This window comes from Melospiza melodia, chromosome 11 (assembly GCF_035770615.1).
Source record: "Melospiza melodia melodia isolate bMelMel2 chromosome 11, bMelMel2.pri, whole genome shotgun sequence".
Lineage (NCBI taxonomy): Eukaryota > Metazoa > Chordata > Aves > Passeriformes > Passerellidae > Melospiza > Melospiza melodia.
The window spans coordinates 10,857,936-10,883,821 of NC_086204.1; the positions used below are offsets into that span (position 1 = coordinate 10,857,936).

The window sequence follows — 25,886 nt, forward strand, 5'->3', positions numbered from 1 at the left end:
GGCAAGCGGAGCGACAGCGGCGCCAGACAGAGTGCGGTACTGGGCCGGGTCCGCCCGCCGCACAGCCGGGCCCGTCGCCATCTTCCTCTCCCGCCCCGCCGGTGCCGGCGCGCACGGGCCGCGGGGCCCCGCAGGTGAGCGCCGGGACGGAGGGCGGGGGCCGGCGGGGCTGCGGGCGGGGACCGCGGCCTCTGCGGCGCCGGGTGGGCGCTGCCCGGCGTCTTCCGCGGCCCCGGGGCCCGCCCGTGTCTCCCCCGCGGGCGGCGCATCGCCCCGGCTGCCGGCGACGCCCGAGCGCCGCCGCCCCTTTGTTGTGGCCCGGCCGGGGCAGCCCGGGCGCGGTGCGGGCCGGAGCAGCGCTCTGTGCTCCGTGGGACCCGGGGCCGTGCGGCCCTGCCCGCCGCTGGTGCTGAGCTCACGCTCCCGAAATGCTGCTGCGGGCTCGGCGCGGCGCCGCTGACCGGGGCGGCTGCTGTAAACCCGGCAGAGCCGGCTTTCCTATGGATCCGCGCGTGGAGGGGGAGAAAATGTTGGAACAACGCGGGATATTACAGTCAAAAGGCGTTAATATATAGTCTTTGGAAGTTGTTTGGCGTTTCTTATTTTTCTGCCTTATATTTTCCCTGTGATGTGAAGCATTGCATAATTTAATGTCACCTTTTTGTCATTCGCGGTGCGGAATGCGCTGGGCAAGGCGTGTGCGTGCTGTAACAGGGGCTGGTGAACGCTGAGGGCTCTGCGGTCACCTCCCAAGCGTGGTGAGACAGGAATTACCGGGTGGCTCGAGAGCAACAGCTGATCGAAGCTGGGGAACAAAATGGATTACTGGATGGCAAGCTAGTGAAAAATCTGTGTGAGGCAGGAAAGGCTGGTGTGTGAGAGGACACCGATTTGCTGTGTATTGGAGTAAAAAAGGTCTCAGAGTTCAGCTGTGCAAAGTTTACTGAAGGTTTTCTATTAAGGCCTTACTTAGTATGCTCAGTGCATTTCATTTGAGATAATGAATTGTGTGATTTAGGGTGAAATAGATGTCAGCAAGCTCTGCTGGGGAATCAGTTGTGATAAAAAATGGGCCTATAGTCCTAGAGTCTTCTTCTTCCCTTTTTTTTTTTTTTTTTTTTTTTTTGGGTAAATTCTTCTGATATAGAATAACTGGAAGATGATTGGGGGCACTTCAGAAATGGAGCCACCAGGGCCTGGCTGGACCCTAAGGGCCCTGTGGGCTCTGTGCAGCCAGAAGTCTGGAGTGGCCTCTGGGAGGGCAGGAGAGTCAAATGTAAGTGACTGTGGGGTGGCTTGGAAGGTGAAATAGCTTAATGCAAACTAGCCAGCTTTTAAAATATGTATGACTTGTTCACACTGAGGTTTTATGTGACAGCTCACCAGGATACTGGGTCTGCATCGCAGCTGTCAGTGAACCAAGGCTCCTAATTTGGCATTGAGTGTCCCTTTAAATGTGTCACTGCTCTCACAGCATGACACTTAAGATTTGAACTATAATATTTTTTTCTTGTATATCAGAATAGTTAGGGACTTTATATTCCTTGCCTGGTTTTCCAAATGTATATTCTATGCTATTGGTGAGTGATTTGTTTCAGTTGATAAATAACATATGAATAATGCTTACTGTAGAATTTAACTTTTTTTTTCAATATTGAACTTTACTTTTTATTTTTATCATATGAATGCATATGCATTTTAAACTTCTTCTAAGAAAGCACTAGACAGTCTCTCTTTAAGTTACCTGTCTTTAGATGCTTCTAGTTTATAAACATTTTCCTGAAATAGTACATTTATATGCATAAGTGGCTATAAATATGTTTAATGTTTTAAGAGTTATTTTCTTATGCTTTTAACACCATGAGAGGGTTCTTGCTGTTGACATGTTCTTAGAACATGAGCAAGAACAGAACAAGGGTGAAGCCTCTAGCTGGGAGATTTAGCATTAGGTGTTATGTTCCAAAGAGCTTGTTTAAACAACATCTTCTTCACTGAAGTTAAAGGGAAAGATGTGTCAGTTTTGTGGCAAGAAGTTTTTTTTGTTTTCTTGATGTAGAAAAATAAGTACAGAAGTAGCAGAAGACAAGAGGGAGTGGACAGAAGGAAGGAAGATGTGGAGAAGTGCCATTCTGAAAAGACTGGGCAAGATTAAAAGGTTGTATAGGAATGTGGTTAATACAAGGCACCTGAAATATTTAGGTCTAATTCTCATTTGCTTTCATTTATACCTCAAGCTAATGCTGTGCTTCAATCATTCTTGAGTATTAGAGCTTGAGCTGATCAGATTGTGACGTTGTGTGCCATATGTGCCTGCAGAAAGCAATACAGGGGGATGGACCAAAGATGCAGCATGAGCTCTAATCTTGAGTTTCCCTGCTGTTCTTTGGTTTTTAATTATTATTATTTTTATTTATACACATACTGACATATCACTGAATGTCAGAGAACTTCTTAGGTTTTATAGAGGGTGATGTGTAAGCCTGTGTATATTTATAATTTCATGATAAAATGCTGCTTATTATTTTGACAGCATAATGCTTTAAGAGAAGTCTGAGCTCATCAGACTAAAAACCATCAGCTGTGTGAAAATCTTCTCTAGTAGGTTTACTGTTCTTTTGTAGCTATTTGTGTTGCACTGATAGGCAATGCACACTGAATATTATCATAATACTGTTAATGGAGGAGCTCATCAGTGTACTGCAGCTCTTTTTCAGAAGTTCAGTATCCAAACTGAGTCTGGATGTTGTAATGCACTTTTCTTTACTGTACCCCAAAAGTGCTGTTACTTGTCCTATATCAAATATGGAGGGTGCAACCATTCTTTACCCTGATTTATGAAAATGAAGTAAGTGAAGTGTTCAAATTGACAGAGGTTTTATGTTCAGGACAAACCTTATTTTTTAAAAACTACAATGGAAAATGGAAGACAGCTCAGAGATGCTGGATTTTGCGTGTAGATGCACTTTTAATCAAAGTACTGAATAATATGCTCGTTTTGTCATCAGTATAATATATAAATAATTAAGACAGTCTTTGAGACTGTGTAGGGTGGCTTCCTGTTTACACTTGTGTCCAGCAGAGCCTGTTGAAGAGAAAGCTGGACTTGGTGTTCCTTTCTTCAAAGGAATTCTTAGTCTGATTTTTTTTTTCTAATGGGGAGTCTCAGTATAGCTTTGCCTAAGCCTTAATTTGTATTTTGACAAGAAGATTAATTAGTTTATATAAAAACCACCAGTGTCATGAAGCATAATAAAAAAGAAATGTAAATGCTTTATATTTTTTTTAGAGGATGTGAGTTAAGATGTTAATGCTAAACTGCTGGTTAAATCTCTATTGATTTCCCCCCTCCCCCTTCAGTGTCTAAGGGTAGGGTTGAATTTTTTCTCTGGGACCAAAAATCCATATCCAGTTGCCAAAAGGGGAAGTTTAAATAGGGCTAAAACATAAGGGAAAAGCATCTTTCTACAAGTTCTGGATTTTGATTTGTGGGTGTGTGTATCTTTCTTTCAGGAGAATTTTCTGCAATCCAGTTTAATTTCTTCTTTTACCTTTACTAGCTGCGAGTGTGCTTATGGTCTCTGGGTGTGTCTTTCATGAAACCCATCAAAATAGATGGTGATTGGAGTCTTCTGTGACTAAAATGAGAATCAGACCCAGGCATTTTAAGAAGTTAGGCCATTTCATCTGGCACAACTAGGTCTCTGTTGTTCCAAAATAAACTGTGCTGCTATAATCAAATGCTTTGCTAGTCAAATGTTCTGGCAAAAACTTAGGTGGAAAAAATTGGCATACAGTTGTGAGGAAGATGGAAAATTTGGGGGTTTAGACAGTAGTGCAATAAACCATGTTATTAAGGCCTAGGGTTTTGTATCCCTTCAAGTTCACTAGCATTGATCAATGCTAGTGATTACAGTGATCAATGAGGAGTTTCATGGAATAATTGTCTCTTCCTTTCCTCTCTGGTAAATAACTAATTTCTTGTTAATACTCTGAGTGTTTGTGTTATTTGGCTTATTCAGACTTACTCAGATTCTGTGCATCTTTCCCTAGTAGGAGGTAGATGGATTGTTAACATCAGTTTTCCAGGCATGAGATACATGAAGGCTGCATAATTTTTCAAGTTGTCTTGGAAGATGGGTTGCCCACAGCTGGCTGTGTTTCAGTTGCTGGATCTGCATAAGTGAATGATTTCATGAGGGAATTAAGAACAAATTTTATGTCCCCTTTTGAATTATAAGGGAGAGACCCTGGGAACTATAGCCTGTTGCTGTGGTTGTCTTGCTCTGTGTGGTCATCTCCTCCCACCTTTATTGATTTTCACTGTGCTCCAGTGTCTCTCCTCCTTCCTGGGGCTGGTGCCTCCTGCTGAGGGTTCCTCACTGGTACTGGTTTCTTAAACTGATGATGGGAGTGCACTGAAGTCAGTGCAGCCTTTGCTGCTGCCAGAGAGCAAAGCTGTGCTGGCTCCTTGTGCCAGGACAAGTGCCCGTGTGCCGTGGGTGAGTCAATGCCCGAGCTGCCCCGGGCTCAGCACAGCCCAGCTCAGGGGCTGGGAGTGCCTGAGTGAGTGCAGAGCTGAGAAGAGGCACTGCCCCTTTTTGCAGTGGTAACATGGGATTGAACTGAAATTTTCCTGTTGTTAAATCCTATTCTTGTAGTTACAGGAGTGCTGCTAGGTGTGGGGGGATTTGGTTTGGGTTTTTTTAGGGCTCCTGATATTGGCTGTGTTAGTGGGTTTCTCCCCTCATCCCCAGTTCTTTCTCAGCAGATCAGTTTAGGAGTTACTTCTAAAGTCTTTGTACCATTTGAAAAATAAAGTTCAACAGCTTCTATTTTGTCATATTTAGTCTCGCCTGATTCCACTTAGCCAAAAGAAGAATTGAATTTAGGTTTCCCAAGAGGAGTGAGTACATGCTGCAGTTCTCATCTCCTTGGAGGAATTGTGTTGCAAAGGAGCTTGGACCTTGTATCTGTGGGGGCTTTAAACCAGCAGCCTATTTGCCCCAGCTGCCTCTGCCCACGTTGTCTAGCTGGCTGGACAGCTCATGAGAACCCTGAGCCAGCTCCATGAGCTGGTGGAAAAGCTCCTGCAGTGGCACAAGTGAGGAGGGCTGAGGAAGGGCCAGGAGCACACAGCTGGGGGCCAGGGAGCGTGTAGAGTGGCAGCCAGCAGGCCCTGTCCTAGGCCACCTTGGGCTGGCAGCTTTAGATCCTTCAGGAGGGGAATAGACAGAAATAGTCATCCTTAAGAAGGAATAATAGAAACCCCTGGCCTAGCTGTCACGAGCTACTTCAAAGCCAAGGGAAATAGAGGTGGCATTTTTAGTGTGCTGTGGTTTTTATATGTGTTAGAAATATTTAAGTTCATATGTGAGAGCTCTAGATGATGACATAGTAAGTGACTCTTATGCTCTTTGAACTTCACTGTTTGCATTTCAGAGAGGAAAATTTTACATATTGCAGACTTAGTAAGCACAATATTTTCACACTGCTAGAGGATTGATTTATTGGTAGATTTGTTTATCTGGGCCTCTATTTATGCATAGGACAGAAATGGAAAAGTTGCAGGTGCATTGGTAGATCTATCTTAATTATGGCTTAACAGTCAACCTCAAAATCAATTACTTAATCTTGTTTAATTTTTGTAATGCCACTATGTTCTGTCCTATAAATCTGCATTTTTATTTTTGTTGGTAGCCAGCATTTGCTAACCAAGCAGAAAATAAGATATTGATAACAGCTAAAATTCTTTCTCTCCTTTTAGGCTGCCATCATGACGGCTGAAGAAACAGTGAACGTTAAAGAAGCTGAAATAATTAAGCTAATACTAGATTTTCTGAACTCAAGGAAGCTTCACATCAGCATGCTGGCACTTGAGAAAGAAAGTGGGGTCATTAATGGCTTGTTTTCAGATGACATGCTCTTCCTAAGGTAGGACTTCTGTTTCTGGTGCTTAAATACCACATTTATGAAAACCAGGAGTTGGACTGTGATTCAGTCACCCTCCCTGTGCCACTAAACAAGAGATCTTACCTTGTGCCCTCATCTTACCCTGCCTTTTCATGGTCCCACTCTGTGGCCCAGCCCTGCAGTGTGTTCCAGCTCTGGAGTCGCTGACATCCTTCTGTGAGCCACTCACAGTCACTGACCGGGCAGCAGCAGCATGCATTGACACAGATTTTTTTGTTTGCTTGTTCAGTTTAATTTTGTTACTTTTCTGACACATCAGTGAATTCAAGTGGGAAGGAGCCTTAACAAGTGCCAGTGCAGATTAAATTGGGGGAAATTATAGGCATGAATTAGAAGGGAAAGCAAGGGCTGTTTGCATCTGTGATGGGCCATTATCTGCTTACCCATCACATGGCCCCGAAGGTGTGGTTTATTCTCTTTCATTAATTTGGATGTATTCATTGAAATGATGCCTTTATTCAAACTCTTCAAGGAAGGCTCTTTGTTGTTTTGTTTTTTTTTTAAATAAGAATAACAGGTAAAGCAGGAGACACAGGACCATCTTGTCTTTTTTTATGTGTCTTTAATAGTGCTTAATATTTGTCCTTTTAGTATGCAGTTATTTTTTTCAAAATATTGAGAACAGACTTGGATTATGCTCTTAGTGTTACTAAAAATTTATTTTGGTACCTATGCAAAACATGGACTTTTCAAAGCAGATTGATGACCTGTTGTGTATTTAAATTATTGTTTTGTATTTAAATGAGCATCTTACTTGGAAAAGGGATGTTCTTGTCCAGTGACATTCAGGGAATGATCCTTTCTTTTACTAGGCAATTGATTCTTGATGGCCAGTGGGATGAGGTTCTTCAGTTTATTCAGCCCCTTGAATGTATGGAAAAATTCGACAAGAAAAGGTAAAATAGAATGTATGTCAGAATTCAGTTTTTTGAGTTTTGGAAAACACATGGATTTCTCAGTATTGTCTATGAAAATGGTGGTGATGAGTTTTTCACGTTAGTTTTTAGTGGGTTTTTTCCTAGCCTGTGTGCTGTGCCTGTGTTTTTAAACTTGTACTTAAAATACATGCACGCATTCTGTAATGAGTTGTCATGTGCCATACACTTTAGGAAGATGATGCATGTTGCACAACCTTTTAATAGATGATCTGTCATACTTCTATTCAAGAAATAATATGATTACTATACTTGGTTTTTTTTTCTAATTAGCCCTCTGATATTTGTAATAGAATATTTCTGAAAGCACTTATGGAAAAAAATTTCCTGTTTAAAAAAAAATGTTGTGGTTACCAATTTTTTAAAATTCATCTCAGAGTTCCTTGTCATGACAATAGCTGTGCCTAACTCAGAAATTCAGTGTAAAATAGCCTGCTTGTCTCTAGAATAATGTTTAACTACTCTGGAGCAAGATGTATGTAGTATTTCTCTTCTCACCTGCAGGTTTCGTTACATTATTATGAAGCAGAAGTTCTTGGAAGCCTTATGTGTGAACAATGCAATGTCAGCAGAGGATGAGCCTCAGCATGTAAGAATTGCCTCTGGTTTGGGGATTTTTTTGTAGTCAGAAAATCTCTTGAGATCAGTCTGATTAAAGGCAGGACAGAAGCTCCCACAATTAAATACACAAATTTTAGCTATTACCAAATGGTTTCATAAACACTGGATAAAGTAATCAGTATTCTTTGCAAGTGAGTGTGGCTCCCTGATGTCAAATACAGTTGTACATAAAAGGGTTGCTTGAAACTTTGCAGATAGATCAGTGACCATATGCTGTGTCTGTGGTCCTGACCCTCACATTTACTTTAAGGCATTGTGCTAAAGTACAGGGCTCTTCTTTTTAATACTTTTTTCCCCCCAGAAATATTCTGAAGCAGGTCTCAGAATCACAGCAATTTATTGTGGTAATTTGAGTCAGATGAAAGTTTGAATGAATTATATGCTTAATTTTGGTTTGTTTTGGAGAGAAAGGTCAGAATTGTTTTTTTGAGGGAGCAGATGTGTTCACAAAGGACTCCTTATGTTAAATTGCAAACAGCAGGAGTTGTGGACTTAAGGTTTTTATATGGAAAGAGACATTAATTCAAACTGGCAAAGAAGGTGTGCAGATTGGGAAATTAGTTACAGTTTTTCATTCATGCTGACAGCACAATAATACCAAATTTCTAAGACAAAAATGTTATGAAATTAAAAATGAAGAATGATAGTAGTTTTAAGACAAGTGATTTTGTTTTCCAGACTGAATTGATTTTAATTCTCTGTCCCATTATGCTTACAATGTACTTCAGGGTTTTTTTCTTGACAGAGTAGAGAAAGTTAGAAGTAAGTCTATTTTTCTGGTTGTAAATGGGAGGAGTACTAGTCCTTTGATCTCTTGATCCATATACTGTTACTGGGATAGCAGTGGAGGGGAAAAATCAGATTAGTGTTCCTTATTTTGTTGTTACCAAATATGTTGGTGTGGTGTGGGTCAAAGTATTGCAGTGTCTAGGTAACATGGGTAAGTGGGTATTTTTACTGGTTTTTAAATCTATGTAACTAAAAATGTCTGGTTTTGTGTATTTAACATGGTTCTTGGCTCTTAGCTATCAACAGGCTTTGTAATAAAGCCCTCTATTCATTTGGAGGTCTTCTCTTCTGAGAGCTCTTTGAACTTTTTAACATTTTTGATAGAAGAAGAGAAAATCTCAGTATAAAAGCTGCTAATCACTGGAAACTAGAGCAATCTACAAGGCTTTTATTAAAAGCTACTGGCATAGGTTATAGAAATAAAGAGGAAAATAAGTCAGCTGGCTTTGAGAATGGAAGTAACCTTTTGTGCTACAATAGAATTTGAGCTGCTCAGTCACAGATTTGAAATTTTAAGCCCATCAAATCTGCAGTGACATGAAAACATTCCATAAACCTGTAAAAAATGGGACTGGATGGGAGATTGTAGGAAGTCAAAGCATCTAGGAATTTGTCTCTCTGTACACTTGGATCAGCAATTTCAGACTCTTTGCTTTTTAAATTAACATATAAGCAGTACTAAATGAGTGATAGCAGAGGAATTCTGTTGCTGCCTGTTCTTGAAGGGTTTTTTCCTTGTGGAAACGCACGTGCTGCAGCTTGCTGTGTTTGCGTTACTTCTCCCTAGCTGGAGTTCACCATGCGAGAGGCCGTGCAGTGCCTGCACGCGCTGGAGGAGTATTGTCCCTCTAAGGAAGACTACAGCAAACTGTGCCTGCTGCTGACGCTGCCCCGCCTCACCAACCACGCCGAGTTCAAGGACTGGAATCCCAGCACGGCTCGGGTGCACTGCTTTGAAGAAGCCTGTGTCATGGTGGCAGAGTTCATCCCAGCAGACAGGAAACTGAGCGAGGCCGGCTTCAAAGCAAGCAACAATCGCTTGTTTCAGCTTGTGATGAAGGGATTGCTTTACGAATGTTGTGTGGAATTCTGTCAGAGTAAAGCTACAGGAGAAGAAATCACAGAAAGTGAAGTATTGCTGGGCATTGATCTCTTGTGTGGTAATGGCTGTGATGACTTGGACCTCAGCTTATTATCGTGGCTGCAGAATCTGCCAGCTACAGTGTTTTCTTGTGCTTTTGAACAAAAGATGCTTAATATTCACGTTGATAAACTCCTCAAGCCCACAAAAGCTGCCTATGCTGACCTTCTGACACCTCTTATCAGCAAACTCTCTCCTTATCCATCATCCCCCATGCGCCGGCCTCAGTCGGCGGACGCTTACATGACGCGCTCCTTAAACCCTGCCCTGGATGGGCTCTCGTGTGGGCTGACCAACCACGACAAGCGGGTCAGCGACCTCGGGACCAAAACTTCTCCCATGTCACACTCCTTCGCTAACTTCCATTACCCTGGAGTACAGAATCTCAGCAGGAGTCTCATGCTCGAGAATACTGAATGTCACAGCATTTTTGAGGAGTCCCCAGAGCGGTAAGTGCAGCTAGAGCTCTGTTTGTACCTTGGCTTATGTTGCACTGTTGCTGTGTGCTTACCTGCACTGTAACTCTGAACATAATTGTAACATTAAAACATAATTTGGTTGTTTAAATTCTGTTGTAATTAAACTCTGTATAGAGGCCGTTTTCTTCCTTATGCTTTTATGTTCTAAATAGATTTTCATATTTGGGTTTGAGCGTTATGTATTCCGTTTGGGCCTTCTTAAAGTTTCCTAGCACAGAGCACAGATATGCTCTGAGTATGTAATGAGGTCCAGCTAGAGTTTGTGTTCAGTATTACTGTGTTCTTCCATTCCAGATAAGTCAATGGACACAGTGAAATAGCTCTAACTCCCATCTTTCTCCATTGCGTTCTGTCCTCAAGTCTTGATAAATAATTTTGGTCCTGACACTGTAAATTAGTTACTTAAGTATACTTGACCAATTTCCATATCCCAGTGAAGTTGGGGGAAATGACAATATGCCATTGTTGTAGCATTCCTGTATCACTTAAATTCTTACAATAGTAGCTCAGCTGTAATATTTACTTCCTGTTTTTTAAACCAAAGATGAGTAAGGCAGCTGAATGTTTTTTCTATTATGTTTTTGTATTGGACTTTGAGATAGTTGGGTTATGCTATTAATAAGTTCTCTAATGAAATGTAGACTTGTAAACTGGCTTTTGAAAGAATGTCCTGATAACTGGGAAAAATGGTACTTATCAGTTGAGTTGATCTTCATGTTTCTTCCTGGCCTTTCTTTTGATCAGCAGTTCTGTCCCTTTCTAATGGTTGTACTCAAACTTCCCCAGAAAGCAGCTGCCAGCTTTTTTGGCCTCTTAGAGGACCAGATGGGTAACTGGCCCTGCACTTGGGTGCAGTGGCCAGCAGATGACATTTGGGGCTGTGGGGATCAATCCAGGCCACAGCTGGTGTCTATTAGTTTTGCCTTGGAGCAATATTCCGTATGTTGTGTTATGGTAAAGAGCAGCTGTAATTAAACTTGGTAAAAAGGAAACAAATGCTGCCAAACTGATGTCAATTCCAGTGATAATGGAAATATAGTAATGTAAGTACCTCCAGAAGATACTAGTTTATGGTGAACCCTCTAAGATTACTGATCTATGGCAAACCTTATCACTTGTGTGAGTAGACCAAGGTCCAGTGTTAAAACTGATTCTTGAGAGGTTTTTAATTCCCTTTTCAGTATTGGAGTACTGGATTAATTCTGCACAAATAACATCATTGTGCAGGCTAAAGAAGATGATTAACTGCTGCAGCTCTTTATGTAGGTCTTTTCATGTGATATTTATAGTTTGTAGCATGTTTTTTTATTAATAATACATCTCTTGAAAGCTAGGATTAGAGGTCAGAATTAAAGGATTAGAACTATAGAGCCAGACCCGTAGTTTTCAAGAAGGCATTACGTTTTTCAGACAAAAATCCAACTTCAGGTGAAGTGTCCAGCCTAAATGGTAGTATTTGCAAGGGTGGAAGCTGAGCTTTCTGTAACTCTGGCCCTTGCTTCCTCTTGCACATGACAGAAATGCTGTATTTCTTTTATAATTGAGTTCATTAAGCAATTGTCTTTCTGTCAGCTGAGTTACTTCTGTTATTGTACAGAGGTACCAAAAAAGTTTAAAATAACTTCTAAAAAACCTTTGCTCCAAGTCACTTAATAAAGGACTTTAAGTTGACAAAACTGAAGATGGGCATCCTAGGCTTCTAATGTGTTCTGCACATCTGCTGATTGATTGCCAAACCATTTTAGAAAGAGTGTCATGCAGAAATACTTGCAACACAAGAAAAGCCAAAGCAATATAAACATTTTCTACCTTGCACTTTCAGGAGTGTTCAAGTGGATGGGTGTTAAACATCCATGGATATTAGGTTCAGTTTAGATTGGTAGTGATGATTAAGCTGATACCTTTGGGAAGAGTTTAGTCTCATATCAGATGCATTTTGTGCATATAATTGCTTTGAAATTGAAAATTTTGAGTAACTTATTTAAATGATGCAGAATTCAAATGTAGGGATAAAAAATGAAATTGGGGTGTGCTATGGCAGTAAGGCTTTTTGGAAACTGACTGTACTTTTTGTTTGTCGGGGAGTTCATTTTCTTTAGTGTAACACATTGCAAGTGGCATTTTTTTCTTAAGCAGTATCTTCAGTTTGCTGTGACTTAAGTAGTTTGCATGCTTGTGTTACCAGATCTTACTCTAGAATATTCTCTTTCTGCACTTGATTTTCTACTCTGAATTTTTCTCAGTTAAGCGTGTGTTCTTTTCCATGTTGCTGCGAGAAGTGATACTCCTGTGGAGCCCCAGCATCCCATTGGCAGTGAGACCTCGTGCCAGAGCTCAGCTCCAGAGAATGAACCTCTCAATGCAGCACAGAGTCAGGGATCAGCCAAACAAGAGAAAAATGAGGTAGTGCTTGTTTGTTTAAAAATAATGAGGCCCTTTCAGCTGGGTTCTGATCACTTCATAATGATTTGCCTTTGTGTTGAGAACTTCATGCATGACAATGGGTTGCTTTGAATCTTGTTTTTACTATAGTAAAAATGCCATATTGCATCTTGTAAAAGAAACTACTACTTTTTGTCCCCCTATTGTATAAAGTTCTGCTGTCATTGGAGTTTGTAATGCAGCTGATTAGAGTGCCTTGTCACATCAGCAGTCCAGCTAAACTGTTGTGTATATCTTTAAAAGGAAGGGAGAAAAAAAGCCAGCAATGTTAGATTGTGTTAAACAGTGCTTAAGCCTCCTCTTCATGTTCAAGTGAGAAATCCTGCATTTACCTTGTAATTTTAGGTTTTGTAGGTCATCCTGCATTGGTTGTTGTCTAGAACATAGAGAATTTAAAATTGGGCAGTTCCCATCTTTGCTATTCAGAATCCAATAGCATTTTTTGAATTCATCTTTGAAGGCCTGTGCCTTGACTATCTTTTTTCTCTTTTTTTTTTTTTTTCTTAATAGCAATATGGGGTAAGTGAAGGAAGCAATTAAAAGTTACCTATTCTATTATTTTTGCACTTAAATACCAGTCTCTATATTTGGTAGTGAAAAATAGCATTGAGTGTGCTGTCTGTTCTGTTTGCATATTCAAGTTTGAATCATAGGTAAACTTTGCATTAGCTTATTGAACATCTATGTGGGACTGAAAACCAGCCTAGCTTTGCCAGGACTGTGTTCTGGTAGGCTCTGGGTACTTGAGTGAGGCAGTGGGGTCTGTAAGATTAACAAAGTCCTCCACATTTGAGGACTTCACTCCCCTCAAGGACTTTGAGCCACTTCTGCTGCAGTGCTGTTTTGTATGCATGCTGGAAGGGAAGGAAGAGCTTAGCTGGGTATAGAACAGGGCAGGCTTCAGCAGGGGAAAAAACAGTAAAACAGATGAAGAATTTGTAGGAGAGAATGAGGACAGGAGGTGCTGTGAAGAAGATGTTGGCCAGGCTGTTACACACAAGTAGAAATAAATGCAGTACCTGGTGCAATTTCATCTTGTTTTGTTTCCTACATCATAGTGCTGTATGTATATACCTGTAGGAGTAAGAAATTAAAGTTTCTTTTCAGAGCTTTGGTTTTGATGTGTTCCTGTGGAGGCTGATTTAGAAGCCAGAGTTTATAGAATAGAGCTTCTAAGCAATATATTTTAGTTTTGTATGTTAGTTGGGAAATAGTGGCACAGAACACAAAAGATCAAAAGATTGAATGAAATTGTAACACATAAGTATCAGTCGTGGAAAGAAGAATAGACAAGAATATACTTGTTTAGGATGATAACCCAAGGAATGGGGAATAGTTCATGAATTTCAAGTAGAGAAAAGAAATACTTTTGACTTCTGTCAATAATTTGGAGTTTCTGAATTGTAAGTATTCACCATGGGAAACCTAAGGTGGTAAATATTTTGCAAATGCAGCAGTACTAGGAAATCCATTATAGGTTTAAAAAATTGTCAGAGAACAAAAAATCATAATGCAAGTGCTGTTAATAATTGTTAATAGAAGAAATGCAAAGGCTGTTACAAAGACAGAATGTGTATGAATTGTCTGAACTAATGCAAAGTTATGAGAATGTCCTTGTATAACTTTAAATCATGGATGACAAAGCTGTCACTCCAGAAAATAAACAAAAAAACCCATGCAAGGTTTTTTTTTACTATTGCTATTTTTTCCTATCAGTATTTTTATGGTTTTTTCTATTATGTAAATATGCAGTTTGTTTTTTTTTCTTTAGAAAACATAGGGCTGTTCAGTGTGGATAATCTGGCCTTGGACTAAAGTGTTTTTAGTCTTCTGTTTGTTCATTTTTATCTTGTTCTCAGCTGTTAGCAGAAAAGTGAAAGAAAAATGAGGTTTAGGAATGCAGAAGGCAGCAAGGCCTGGACAGCTGGCAGTGTGGGAAGCTAAAGACAGCATGTAAGGGAGGAAAAGCTATGAAAAAGGAAGTTCAAGTGTTGGCTTGGTCCAGAAAGTAAAGAATTTTTAGAGTTAAAACAGGCTCCAGTTTCAAAAGTAAAATGTAACACTTGGATAGACCCCTGCTGCAGGGAGAGGTAAAATGGGTCTGCAGATTGATGGTGGGGAGGTATCAACATGGCAGAAGATACTAAATTTGTAATGAGAGTATGATTTACATAGGTTTCTGGGTTTTCAATTTTCAATCACTTTTTTGATCTTAAGTGATACTTTTAAAATGTTGTAGGAAAGAGCAGTCTCCTTCAGAGCTATAAGGACTGCTATAAAGGCAGGACTGCTTCAACAGTGAAGTGCTTTCTCTTTTTAATATGTAAATTGTCTGACTTTAAGGAAGAATAAAATCATCGCTCCTCAGAGATGAATCTCCTGGCTTTTTGATACCTGTGTGGAAATACTGAAGGAGAAAGTAAATATTTATGTTAAATACCACAAGTAGCTATATCAGTTCCATCTGTGACTCTCATTTCTTTTTAGCTCCGTGACTCCACAGAGCAGTTCCAGGAGTACTACAGGCAGAGACTGCGGTACCAGCAGCACTTGGAGCAGAAGGAGCAGCAGAGACAGTTGTACCAGCAAATGTTGTTGGAGGGAGGAGTCCATCAAGAAGATGGAGCTGACCAGCAACAGAACCTTACTGAACAGTTTCTTAACAGGTTGGGGGAGTTTCATTCTTCTACTCACCCATATCCCTCTGTGAGCTCTCTTTATGACCTTGGGTTTTTTAACTTGTCGTTTGTTATCAGATCTATCCAGAAACTAGGAGAATTAAATATGGGTATGGACAGTCTTGGAAATGATGTACAAACACTCAGCCAGCAATGTAATGGGAGCAAAGGGATTGCATCTACCAATGCAGCCAGTAACTTCACATCAGCACCTTCAGATGGCAGCCAGAGGATAACTGACAGCCCAAACCTGAATACCAGCACTCCTCGCAAGTGTGGGTCAGCTAATCAGATTCCCTTTCCTGAAGAGTCACCTGTACAGGGGAGTCAAAGGTGAGCTGCTGGAGAGCATTCAGGGCTGGAAATACCCTTCTGCTTGCACTGTGGGAGAGCTGTTTGCATTTATCTAGCTATCAAGTTAATTTGTCATTGAATAGGGGTATGATCAGTGTTTTCTAAATATTTATGTAGGGTTATGAAGTCTTTTTTTTTTTTTTAGCAGCATTCATGAGGAATAGTGGTTATTATGGCTTACATTTTATCCTTGTTTTTAATTTTGGACTTTTTATTCCATCTTAGGTGTTTAGTTCTTGTTTGTTTTGTGTCACTCTAAGTTTCTAGGAGCTTTTTTTATGAAATACAAACTAGATGAAGGGGGAAGTAGGGCAGAATGGGAACTGAATTTGTTCTGTTAACTAAAAGTAGTGCTGACCTGAAAGAAAAGTAATTTGTTCTGTTAACTAAAAGTAGTGCTGACCAGGAAAGTAATTCTTCCACCTCTCTTGTGTACATATTGTATCTATACATATGTATGTTATAGAATTAAAAATATTTTTAACTCAAGTTCACTTGTTCAATGCTTGCAGCCTTTGCTGCAAAAAGGGCTGTCCCTTGTAATAGTTTAATGGTAATGATTCAGACTGTATAACACTTCACACAAATTAATCAGTTCTGGGAATGACTGAAACTGTGACTTTAGTCTGAATAATACTTACCAAAAAATCTGTCCCTGCTCTTGTTGTTTTGTCATGTGATGTTAAACACTTCACCAAATCCCAGTGCATCAGAGCATGCCGTCTCTCAGCCACAGTCAGAAGACTCTTCAGGGAATTTATCCCGGACACGAGGTGATGAGGTGAGTTTTCTTGTCTTTTACCATCTGTGTTATCAAAAGATTCAGTACCTAATCCTCAGTGTGACATCCTCTTACTGTTGAGAGATATTTAGAATGAATTTTGGTTGGTGCAGTGCCTATAGTCACAGAACCATTGAGATGGGAAGGGACATCTGGAGAGTGAATCCAAATGCACTTCTCAGAAGAGGGTCAATAGAGCAGGATGCTTGGGGCTGGGTGCAGTTGGGCTTTGAGTCTCTCCAAAGATGGAGGATGTTTTCCAGCCTTTGTGGGCTACCTCATCCTGTGTCTGACCACCCTCACAGTGTTTTTAAAACGCCAAAAAAGTTGAAGTGGAATTTGTTTTACTTTATTTGGTGTTCATTGCCTCTGGCCCTTTCACTGGGTACCACTGAGAAGAGTTCTGCTCTGTCTTCTTCACTCCCCCAGTCCCATATTTGTGTGCACTGGTGAGATGTACACATGCACACCCTGAAAACCCCTTCTGATCTCAAGGCCAAGCAATACCAGTTCTTTCAGCTTCTCCTTGTACAGCAGATGTTCCAATGGGATGTCTTTTACAACCATTGTTTTGTGTTTTCCAGGTTAAAACTTTGAGTGTTGTACTGCAGTCAGTATGGTCTGGAAAACCAGGGGAATAGTTAATAGGAAAATAACTGCAATAAGTACATTCTAAAGTTTCTGCATTAATAAAAATCCTAATCTTAGAAAGTTGGTCATAAAGTCACAAAGAGGATGATGTAATAAAGCTTAGCATAATCTAATGATAACTTTGTACTACATACAGGGTGAAAATCTGATTCTATGTTTAATATTAATGTTTGGTTTAGAAACTGTTTGATTTGGACTGTTTTCGGTAAAAAGGCAGCTTTGTTCCCCTCACAAGTTTTACACAGATCAAATGGTTTACACAGAAATAAACTAGTATTGCCCATCTGAGGTGGGCTGTTTAGAAAAACAAAAGCAGGTGGAAGTCTGGAGGGAGGATGAGAAATACTAATTAATGTTATCTGTAAAAGTCAGTTGAAGAAAAGAGCTTCAAGAGCATTCTTGGACTTGGAGTAGACATTGCTTACAGAACTGTGCTTTGAGTGATCCAGCCTGCTGTGCTGCTACTTGTTAATACTTGGCTACAGTAGCTTTACATTATTCCACAAAGCAGCCACACCTACTTTAAATGTCCAGTTTTACACAGAAGAACCTAATTTTACTGTTATCCTTCTACACAGGATGACAAATCAAAAAAGCAGTTTATTTGCATTAATACTCTAGAAGACACACAAGCTGTCAGAGCTGTAGCCTTTCATCCCAGTGGGAGTTTATATGCTGTTGGTTCCAACTCTAAAACTTTGAGAGTTTGTGCCTATCCAGAAGTAATTGACCCAAGGTAAGAAAGCTAATATAATCATTTATTTTTCTGTATCATAGCACTTCTTTCTTCTGCAGCTACTGATACCTGTACATTTCATATCTTTATTTTATTGTCATAAATACAGCAGTGCTGTCCTTGGAATCCTGAACTGCTAAGCAAAAATAAGATAATGTGCTGAAGTATTTGTATATTTGTGGGCTGCTGCTTTGCTCTCTATTATTTACAAGATGTATTGTCACAAGACCATGCTTTTCCTTATAAAAGTTTTTTTTTTTTTTTGTCCCAGCAGCTGAGCTTTTTTGAGTTTGCTGATTGGCCTGTGGTGTTGATATTCCAGCTGTAGCAGTGGGAGAAAGGCATGTGTCAGTTCCCAAGCCAGCACAAGCTGAGCTTCACAAGATTCAGTTTCTGGCAGGAGGACAGACTTTACAGTAGAGAAAGTTGTATCTTCTTGACTTCTACATCAAAACTTGCCAGAGCATGTCTGTTGGCCTGCTTTTACTCTAAACGTTTTTTTCTACGTATATTGGTTCCTTGACTGAAAAAGCACCATTTGTAGTTTACTGTGAACCTGTATTTTAGTTTCCACCCATTTTTAATAGGATGGAGAAAACATAAATGAAAAGAAATATCACATCAATTAACAGTCTCCTTAATTCTGCTTCACTTACGTTATTTTCTTGGAGGAGGGGAGAAGTGCAAGCATCTAAAACTTTTTTATAAGGAGTATGCACAGTGATTTTATCTGGAATATCTTCCCACTTTAGGACTGATGTTCAGGCTTCCAAAGTGTTCAAAAAGTAATCTGATTTTTCTTTTTCTCAAATATCATCAGTAAGGTACCCTTTGAAGTTTAATTTCAAAATATTTATGAGCAATGTTTGACACAACAAAAAAAAAGGAATTTCTATTACCTAATACAAGGCAGCTTACTGGGCTTGAAGCCCAAACAGCCTCTTGACTGGTAAGCAGTGCAAAGCATGTTGGCTCCTGCACAGCTGCTTATTCTGCTTGTTGGGAAAGGCTGGAGCAACTCAGCAGCCTTAGTCTGTACTTGCAGTGCATGATCTGATGTGACAAGAGACACAGTGCATCTGGACATGAGAGGAATACTGAGATTTCCTTGATTCTGAACTTGTATTTCTTCCACTTATTGTTGATTTCAACCGTGCTTACACTTTGCCTAAAATACTTCATCATGGGAATTACAAGTCAGCAAAGAGATTACATCATCTTAAAGATATTCTAATCCTTGTAACAACATGGGTCTAGACAGCATTCAAAATTATGTACTTTGCTAAGAGGTTGTGTAGAATAGTTCTTCTTTTAAGCTCTGTTGGGCCTCTTAAATTTTTTTTTTACTTGTCCTTCAAACTGATGAATTATTCAAGACAGGTTGATTTGGAGTTGCATTTTTTCTGTTCTCTAAAGGTGTAATAGTAGTGTGGGGGTTTTTGCACACCTTAAAGGTTAAACACTGATAAATACATGTTACAGTTCTGCAAATGTTGCTCAAATAATCACGGTGCTTCCATGCAGTGGATTGGCAACATGTGATCTCTGACCTGGGTAGGTGCTCCCATGTCCTGGGAGAGTCAGTGATCCTCTGTGAGATGAGGCATTAGGCCATTTCGGGAGCTCTGCAGTGTGTTGAATGATCCTGATTTATACTAATCTGTAATGGATTTCCTCTCTGGCAAAATAAAATTAGCTGCCATGTGGGTTTACTTTAGTATTCTTTACTAAAGCGATGTTAATCATCCAAGCTTCTTGAAAAACTTTGGAGATTGTCTTCTGTCTTTTCTCTCTGCCTCTTCTGTTCAAGTATTTATAATAAAGTTTATGAACCTTTTCAATACCAATTTAATTTGTTGAATTCCTCCTGTTGATGTTACTGGACTGATATGGAGATGGATACTGCAATACTTTATGTTAAGTACTTGATTTCTTCCTGCTGTGAGAGCAGAAAAAGAGCATTGTCGGAAGGTAATTGATTGCAATCAAGGAAATATAAATTACTGGGACTGTTGCTTTTATTTCAGCAGTGTGTAAAGCTGATATGGTTCTACAAATAATTATCTATGATATATTTAGATGCTGTCAGGGTTTTTACATTTATGTAGAGTGGTAAATCTGTTTTTCTTGCACAGGCTTGGCCTACAGCTGCTTAATTGAACTTGTGCATATTCAAAAGTGGTCATAGAATTAAGTTGTTGACATATAAAGGATGTAGAGAAAATTCACACCAGTTTTGGACTCTGGGGATAATGCTTTGTTGTCCTATTTTTGCTCTTGTCCTATTTTTAGCTGGTAATTACTGTAGTTTATCTGTATCAACCCTTTACAGATGAAGGGACTGGGTAAGTTCTTTTTGCATGTTCAGCCACAGATAGAAGGGGAAGATGATGGAAAACTTGGAAAATGAGGAGAAGATCCTTTTGTCTTTGATCACATGCATATGTTTCAGTGCAAGTAGTCATATGAATTTCATATTACCCAAAATAACAGAAAAATAATATCTTCATTTTAAAATACTTTGTTTCCCTTATAAATAAAAAGAAATATGATGTTTGGGTTTTTTTTTCTTTTGCCAGTGCTTATAATACTCCTAAACAACCTGTAGTTCGCTTCAAGAGGAATAAGCATCATAAAGGATCAATCTACTGTGTAGCCTGGAGTCCCTGTGGACAGCTGTTGGCTACTGGTTCTAATGATAAATATGTAAAAGTGCTGCCTTTTAATGCAGAAACTTGTAATGCAACAGGTACTGTGTTGTATATTCAGTTGTATATTATTCCAATATTTTAATGCAGTCTCTTTTCCTTTTTACTGTAGTCTCTATCCAGCAATGAACCACTGAGAGGTTTAAAATTATCTTTGGGCTTTTGTTTGGGTTGGGTGACTGTGTTTTGGTTTCATTTTGCAGGACTCTGGTATTGTTCTATCTCTTGGCAAATTCCTCCCCACAGTAAAACAGTAAAACAACCAGATGTTCTTACCCACTTCTGGAGCATGGTTGTCACTAAGAATTTATTTCCACTCCTAGTTCCCTTTTCTCTTACCTACTTCTCTCTTCTCATCTATCTTAAAAAGGTTTCTGTCCTAGCAAAAGCTAACATTCCATGCCCACCCCTTCCAATCAATATGTTGAATGTGGCTCTTTCCTTTTCTGTTTTGAACTTAGTCTGCCTTGTCCTTTGTAGTGCAGTGCTCTCGATGATCTTTTCCTCCTGGCAAAGAAAACCTTTTGAGTACACCAGAGTTTACAAAAAGAAATGAATGTGCTCTCTAAGAAACCTTGCCTGCAGTTGGCAGTGGTGATGGTTGATCAATGCACATTTTGCCAAAGCTTTAGAAAGTAGGAAGCTCAAGCAAACCCAAGGTTCTTGGAGATTTCATTTGAACTGTAGTAACTGAAATGGTGCGTTCTGTACTGAAGTGCACAGCTATGTGTTCACTCTTGCTTAAAATACTCTGTATGATCTCTGTAGCTGCTTTAAAGAGCACAGCACTAACAAACAATGTATGCCTTACTTTGTTCCTTGATTTTTAATTTATTTTAGGACCAGATTTGGAATTCAGCATGCACGATGGGACAATCAGAGACCTTGCTTTTATGGAAGGCCCAGAAAGTGGTGGTGCTATTTTAATAAGTGCTGGAGCAGGGGACTGTAACATTTACACAACAGATTGTCAACGTGGACAAGGCCTGCATGCCCTGAGTGGTCACACTGGTAGGTACAGTGTGGCTTCTGTCACACTTTTCAGTCTGTATTGTATTCTAATAAAGTGTTTGTTGTTAAATATGTTTGCTGTTCATTTAATGGAGAGAGTGCACACCTCTTTCCAGAGAAGACACAAAGCTGGGTATTGCCATACACTGGTGCAATGGATCATGCAAAATGCAGGTTTTCCATGGGATTGTAGGTCTCCGAATGCAAAAAATAGTCCCAACTATAATGTTTCAGTGTTGGGTTAATGATGCTTAATCAAATTAAGAAGTCTTCTTGTTCACAGGACATATTTTAGCACTTTATACATGGAGTGGCTGGATGATTGCATCTGGATCCCAAGACAAGACTGTAAGATTTTGGGATTTGAGAGTGCCAAGCTGTGTTCGTGTTGTGGGAACAACGTTTCATGGAACAGGCAAGACTTGCTATCATTCTTCTAGCCATCCTGGCATGAAAATAGACTTTGAAGATGTCCAGGTCACATAGAGTGAATGTAAGGGGAGGCTGTGGCACAGAAGGGCAGCTTAACTTAAAGAAAGAACCTGTGAGGGTATCTATAGCTGTGGGGTTGGTTTGTTTGTTTTTCCTAAAGTAGTATTTCCTTTCAGAAGATGGGTAGTACTTTTGCCTTATGACTTTCAAACAGACACTTTTAAGTGCATTCAAATACAGCAACCTATCTAAAGTCCTTGAAACTTTTGGGGCCGGGGTGAATTCCTTGCAGTATTCCACATTATTTCATAAGACTGATTTTTTTTTTTTCCTGTGATGGAACAGATACTTTCTCATGCAGCTTTAATACTGATTCAAGTGTGAATTATGGCTTCAGGGGTTTTAGTGCTGAACCATAAAATCTCTTTTATTTTTAGCTGGGTATGTTCATCTGTCTTGGTTTGAAAGACAGATTGTCCGCTAGGCAAGAGCTTCCCTTGGAATGGAGAATGTAAACTCCCTCCCTCCGAATTATTACAATTTTGAAATAAAGGGCCTCTCAGGCAGAGACACGAGGATAGGAATAACAGTTCTTTACTAGCATGTATAACAAGGCAAACATCCACAGCTCTGTCGTTAGCAGCATCCAGAGCCAGGCACCCAGGGCCGGGTCTCTGCCCGCGCTTTCCCTGGTGCAGTTCCGGCCGCCGCCGGCAGGGGCGCTGCTGCTCCCGGTGCGCTGACCCGCCGCGGCTGCAGGGGGCGCTGTGGCCGGGCTCGGGCAGCGCACGGGCAGGGGTGTATGGAGGAGAGGCTTCGCTCTACAAACCCCGGGCAGCCGATCCCGCTGACCCAGTAGGGCTGTGAGGAGCACCGAGCTGGGACGGCAGGGATGGGCAGAAATCCCAGGGTGGCGGACAAGATGTATCCGAAGCTCCGCAGCAGCTTCCAGTAGCTGGAACTGCGGGACGTCCCGGCAGGGCAAGGGGATACGGAAAAGAAGCGAGGCAGCTCCCGGCTGCGTTATGGCGGTGGCAGCCAATTCCTTTCCCCGAGCCGCAGGCCCCACTGTCCTCCGAAACACAGAGAGAGACCGCAGCCAGCACCGTCCTTTACCTGTCCCAAATCCCGCTGTATTCCTCCCCTCCGAGAGAAACTCCCAGAGAAAAAGAAGTGTAGACAGATGCTGCACTCCTCTCCCCACCTTGGCCACTTCTTTTGTTTTTCTTAAGTACCCAGTAGTTAATTTCCTAGCAACTTACGGGAAAAAGTTCTCTAAGTAAAGAAGAAAGAAACCCAACCGCCAGCATCACCTTAAATTTGAGGCCAGCTTTCGGTGTTGTTTTGCAACGCATGTTCTTGTGTTAAAAAAAAAAAAAAAAAAAGGTGGCAGTTTGCAGCTAACTGTGCCGTGGGGTGTCTGTGGGCCTGCAGGCAGCGCGGTGGCCTCGGTGGCGGTGGATCCCAGCGGCAGGCTGCTGGCCACGGGCCAGGAGGACTCGAGCTGCATGCTGTACGACATCCGCGGCGGCCGCATGGTGCAGAGCTACCACCCGCACGGCAGCGACGTGCGCTCCGTCCGCTTCTCGCCCGGCGCGCACTACCTGCTCACCGGCTCCTACGACATGAAGATCAAGGTGACAGACCTGCAAGGTAACGCAGCCACAGCGTCACAGGCTGCCTTCCTGTTCTTTTCACGCTGAAGTTGAGGACTTGGTTCAAGGATCAGGTTTTACTTGGAAAGGGGGAAAAATGGTAGAGCTTTGAAAGGTTGGGTGTGTATGTATGTGGTGGTGTCTGGTGGAAATGGGCTGAGTTGTGTGGCTGTGAACTGAATCTTGGTTTGGGGTGACGGTCTCATTACAGTAAAACCACTGATTAACACTCTTGCCTGGTGTTAATGGCCATTGCTTTCAGACAGTATTCATAAGATTGACCCTTTTAAAAAGCCCTAAGAAGTATAGTGATTCTCATTTTTATCGTGATAAGTTAAGAATAGGAAAGATATCGGGTATGTCTAATTGACTTGATTCTCTTGGACCATTAAATTTTAATCACCTTGTGTAAAAACGGTGGAGATCTGCATTTTTAAGTTTTACGTCGTCCAGTGAGGCCTAAAAATTGAAACACTGGGGCCTTTTGTTATGCTCAACGTGTGTGTGAGAGAAAAGGGACTCAAGTGGGCTTCATAAGGTGAAATACAGATGCAAGCTTAAAGTAAGCAAAGTGGTTTAAAAAAGACCCTCCACCCGGGGGCTGGGATATGGATTCATGGCATGAGTAATGATTTCTGTTCCTCTTCACAGGGGACCTGACGAAGCAGCTTCCTCTGATGGTGGTAGGGGAGCACAAGGACAAAGTTATTCAGTGCAGGTGGCACACACAAGATCTTTCCTTCTTGTCATCTTCTGCAGACAGAACTGTAACCCTTTGGACCTACAATGGTTAGAGTGCAAACAAAGGCAACTATGCAGCTAAAGCACAGAGACCGAGACTATGGAACTGTCCAAACAAGTAATAATAATGAGCCTTTGAGAGAGCAGCAGTTGAGCAGGAGAGTGTCTTACCAAGAGGAGGGACACCTGTCACTGATTTTTCTGGTATCTAGGAGGTCTTGGTGTTTTTAGTATATTCTTTTGCAGTGCTTTCAGTCTTCCATGTTGAACTCATGCTGCTGTGACCTATTGTAGTCTTGTTGCCAAAGTCTATGAGGAGAACTCTTCTGTTGTTGATGTGCACTCAGAGTAACATGAATGATGTGTTTACAGTTTGGTATTAATTGCATTCCTTGTTCTTTGCCTCAATGAGAATTTTGTATAGAAACCTAAGTTGAGGAACACTTTAATCAAGTCTGTATGTAACTAGTTACACACACACATGAAAGAAAAACTACTTCCACTGTTTTTTCAGGTTTATTGTATTCATCACTTTTAAACAAGAGCTCATACCTTGATAACATCTCCATAGTTTCAACGTTTTTAGTAAAAAAAAATAAAAATCTGAACTTCAAAGGTTGGCTAAGTAGTAACCACTTCTTGATTACGGTCCATTATATAGTGGGGGTTTTTCTTTCTTTTCATCTAACCTGGGAAAAATGTTGCTGTTTTTACTACATGACATTATTTTGAACCAGCTAACATGTTGGAGGGGGAAAAGTAAAATATTGACTTTTTTCAGTAGAAACATGTAATATTTTACTTTTTGAATGCAACAGAATACCTCTGTGTATAATGTACTGTAGAAAAGAGTGGATTGGCAGAAGTTGTCACAGTGAGCTTAATGGCTATCAATTTTTCAAGTAAAAGGGATACCATTAATGCTGTAATACAAACCAGCATGGCTTAAAATGCTATGTCTGCATGATAATTTAAGAATTGTTTAAATTCCCAGTTCAGAAGCTTATCTGAATTTTATTTCTTGCACTGTTTATGTATGGGAGATTGCAGTTTATTTCTACAAAACTTTAGAATCTAATGTTTATGTATTGTTATATTTTCATATTGTACAGTTCCTTTTACTTTTTGAAATATAAACCTTAAACTTTAGGTTATTTATTTATTTGAACTGCAGTTACATTTTGGATTATCTTGGTTACTAAATTATATGTGCGCTGTAGCAAGCATTTTTAACTATCGTATAAAAGTGGAAAGGTAACTATAGAAGTGTATCTGTGCTATAATCTCAATAAAGACCTCCAACACCTGCACCTCTTTCATCTGTTATTTTTAATTCTTGATTTATAATTCCTCAAACCAACTATGATACAGCAGTGTGATGTATAATTTAAGTATGCCAGAATTATAAGATATGTAAGAGCTTTGATACTGCTTCCAAGTATTGGAAGTTGCTGTGCAGTAAGTAATAATACAGAGGTGTAGAGCTGAAAATCTTATTTTTTTATTTATTAGATACATATACAACGACAGGTATGTATGATACAATGATGCATACATAAAGCTATGTTGGAGGAAATAGCGTTTCTCTAGCTGTCAGTCTATTTAAATTAGTAGATCTATAGCAATAGTGATTTCCTGACATTAACTTCATTCCCAGTTGTGTCTTTACAGGGCGGGTCTGGTTGTGCATCCATCATTTTACACCGCGCCTGCATTGCATTTAGCGCCGGTTCGTCTCTCCGGCCGGGGCCCGCTCTCCGCT

The 25,886-nt window shown here is 40.5% G+C and overlaps 1 protein-coding gene across 1 annotated transcript; it reads left to right on the plus strand.

The window, feature by feature from the left end:
- On the plus strand, positions 1–25,434 carry WDR47 (WD repeat domain 47). Its single transcript, XM_063165555.1, has 15 exons — positions 1–134; positions 5,765–5,931; positions 6,783–6,866; positions 7,410–7,494; positions 9,103–9,905; positions 12,215–12,338; positions 14,865–15,043; positions 15,134–15,388; positions 16,115–16,190; positions 17,420–17,577; positions 20,157–20,326; positions 21,126–21,296; positions 21,580–21,711; positions 23,163–23,381; positions 24,035–25,434. The coding sequence occupies exons 2-15, from the start codon at positions 5,774–5,776 to the stop codon at positions 24,175–24,177; spliced, it is 2,757 nt and encodes a 918-aa protein (XP_063021625.1). The 5' UTR covers positions 1–134; positions 5,765–5,773; the 3' UTR covers positions 24,178–25,434.
- The last annotated feature ends 452 nt before the right edge of the window (positions 25,435–25,886 follow it).

Bases quoted from the DNA above. Each gene is read 5' to 3' on its own strand.
- WDR47 (XM_063165555.1), top strand. From the start codon at position 5,774: ATGACGGCTGAAGAAACAGTGAACGTTAAAGAAGCTGAAATAATTAAG. The intron at 17,578-20,156 runs GTAAGAAAGCTA...TTCTTTTGCCAG, and splicing joins CCAGAAGTAATTGACCCAAG to TGCTTATAATACTCCTAAAC. The intron at 21,712-23,162 runs GCAAGACTTGCT...GTGGGCCTGCAG, and splicing joins AACAACGTTTCATGGAACAG to GCAGCGCGGTGGCCTCGGTG.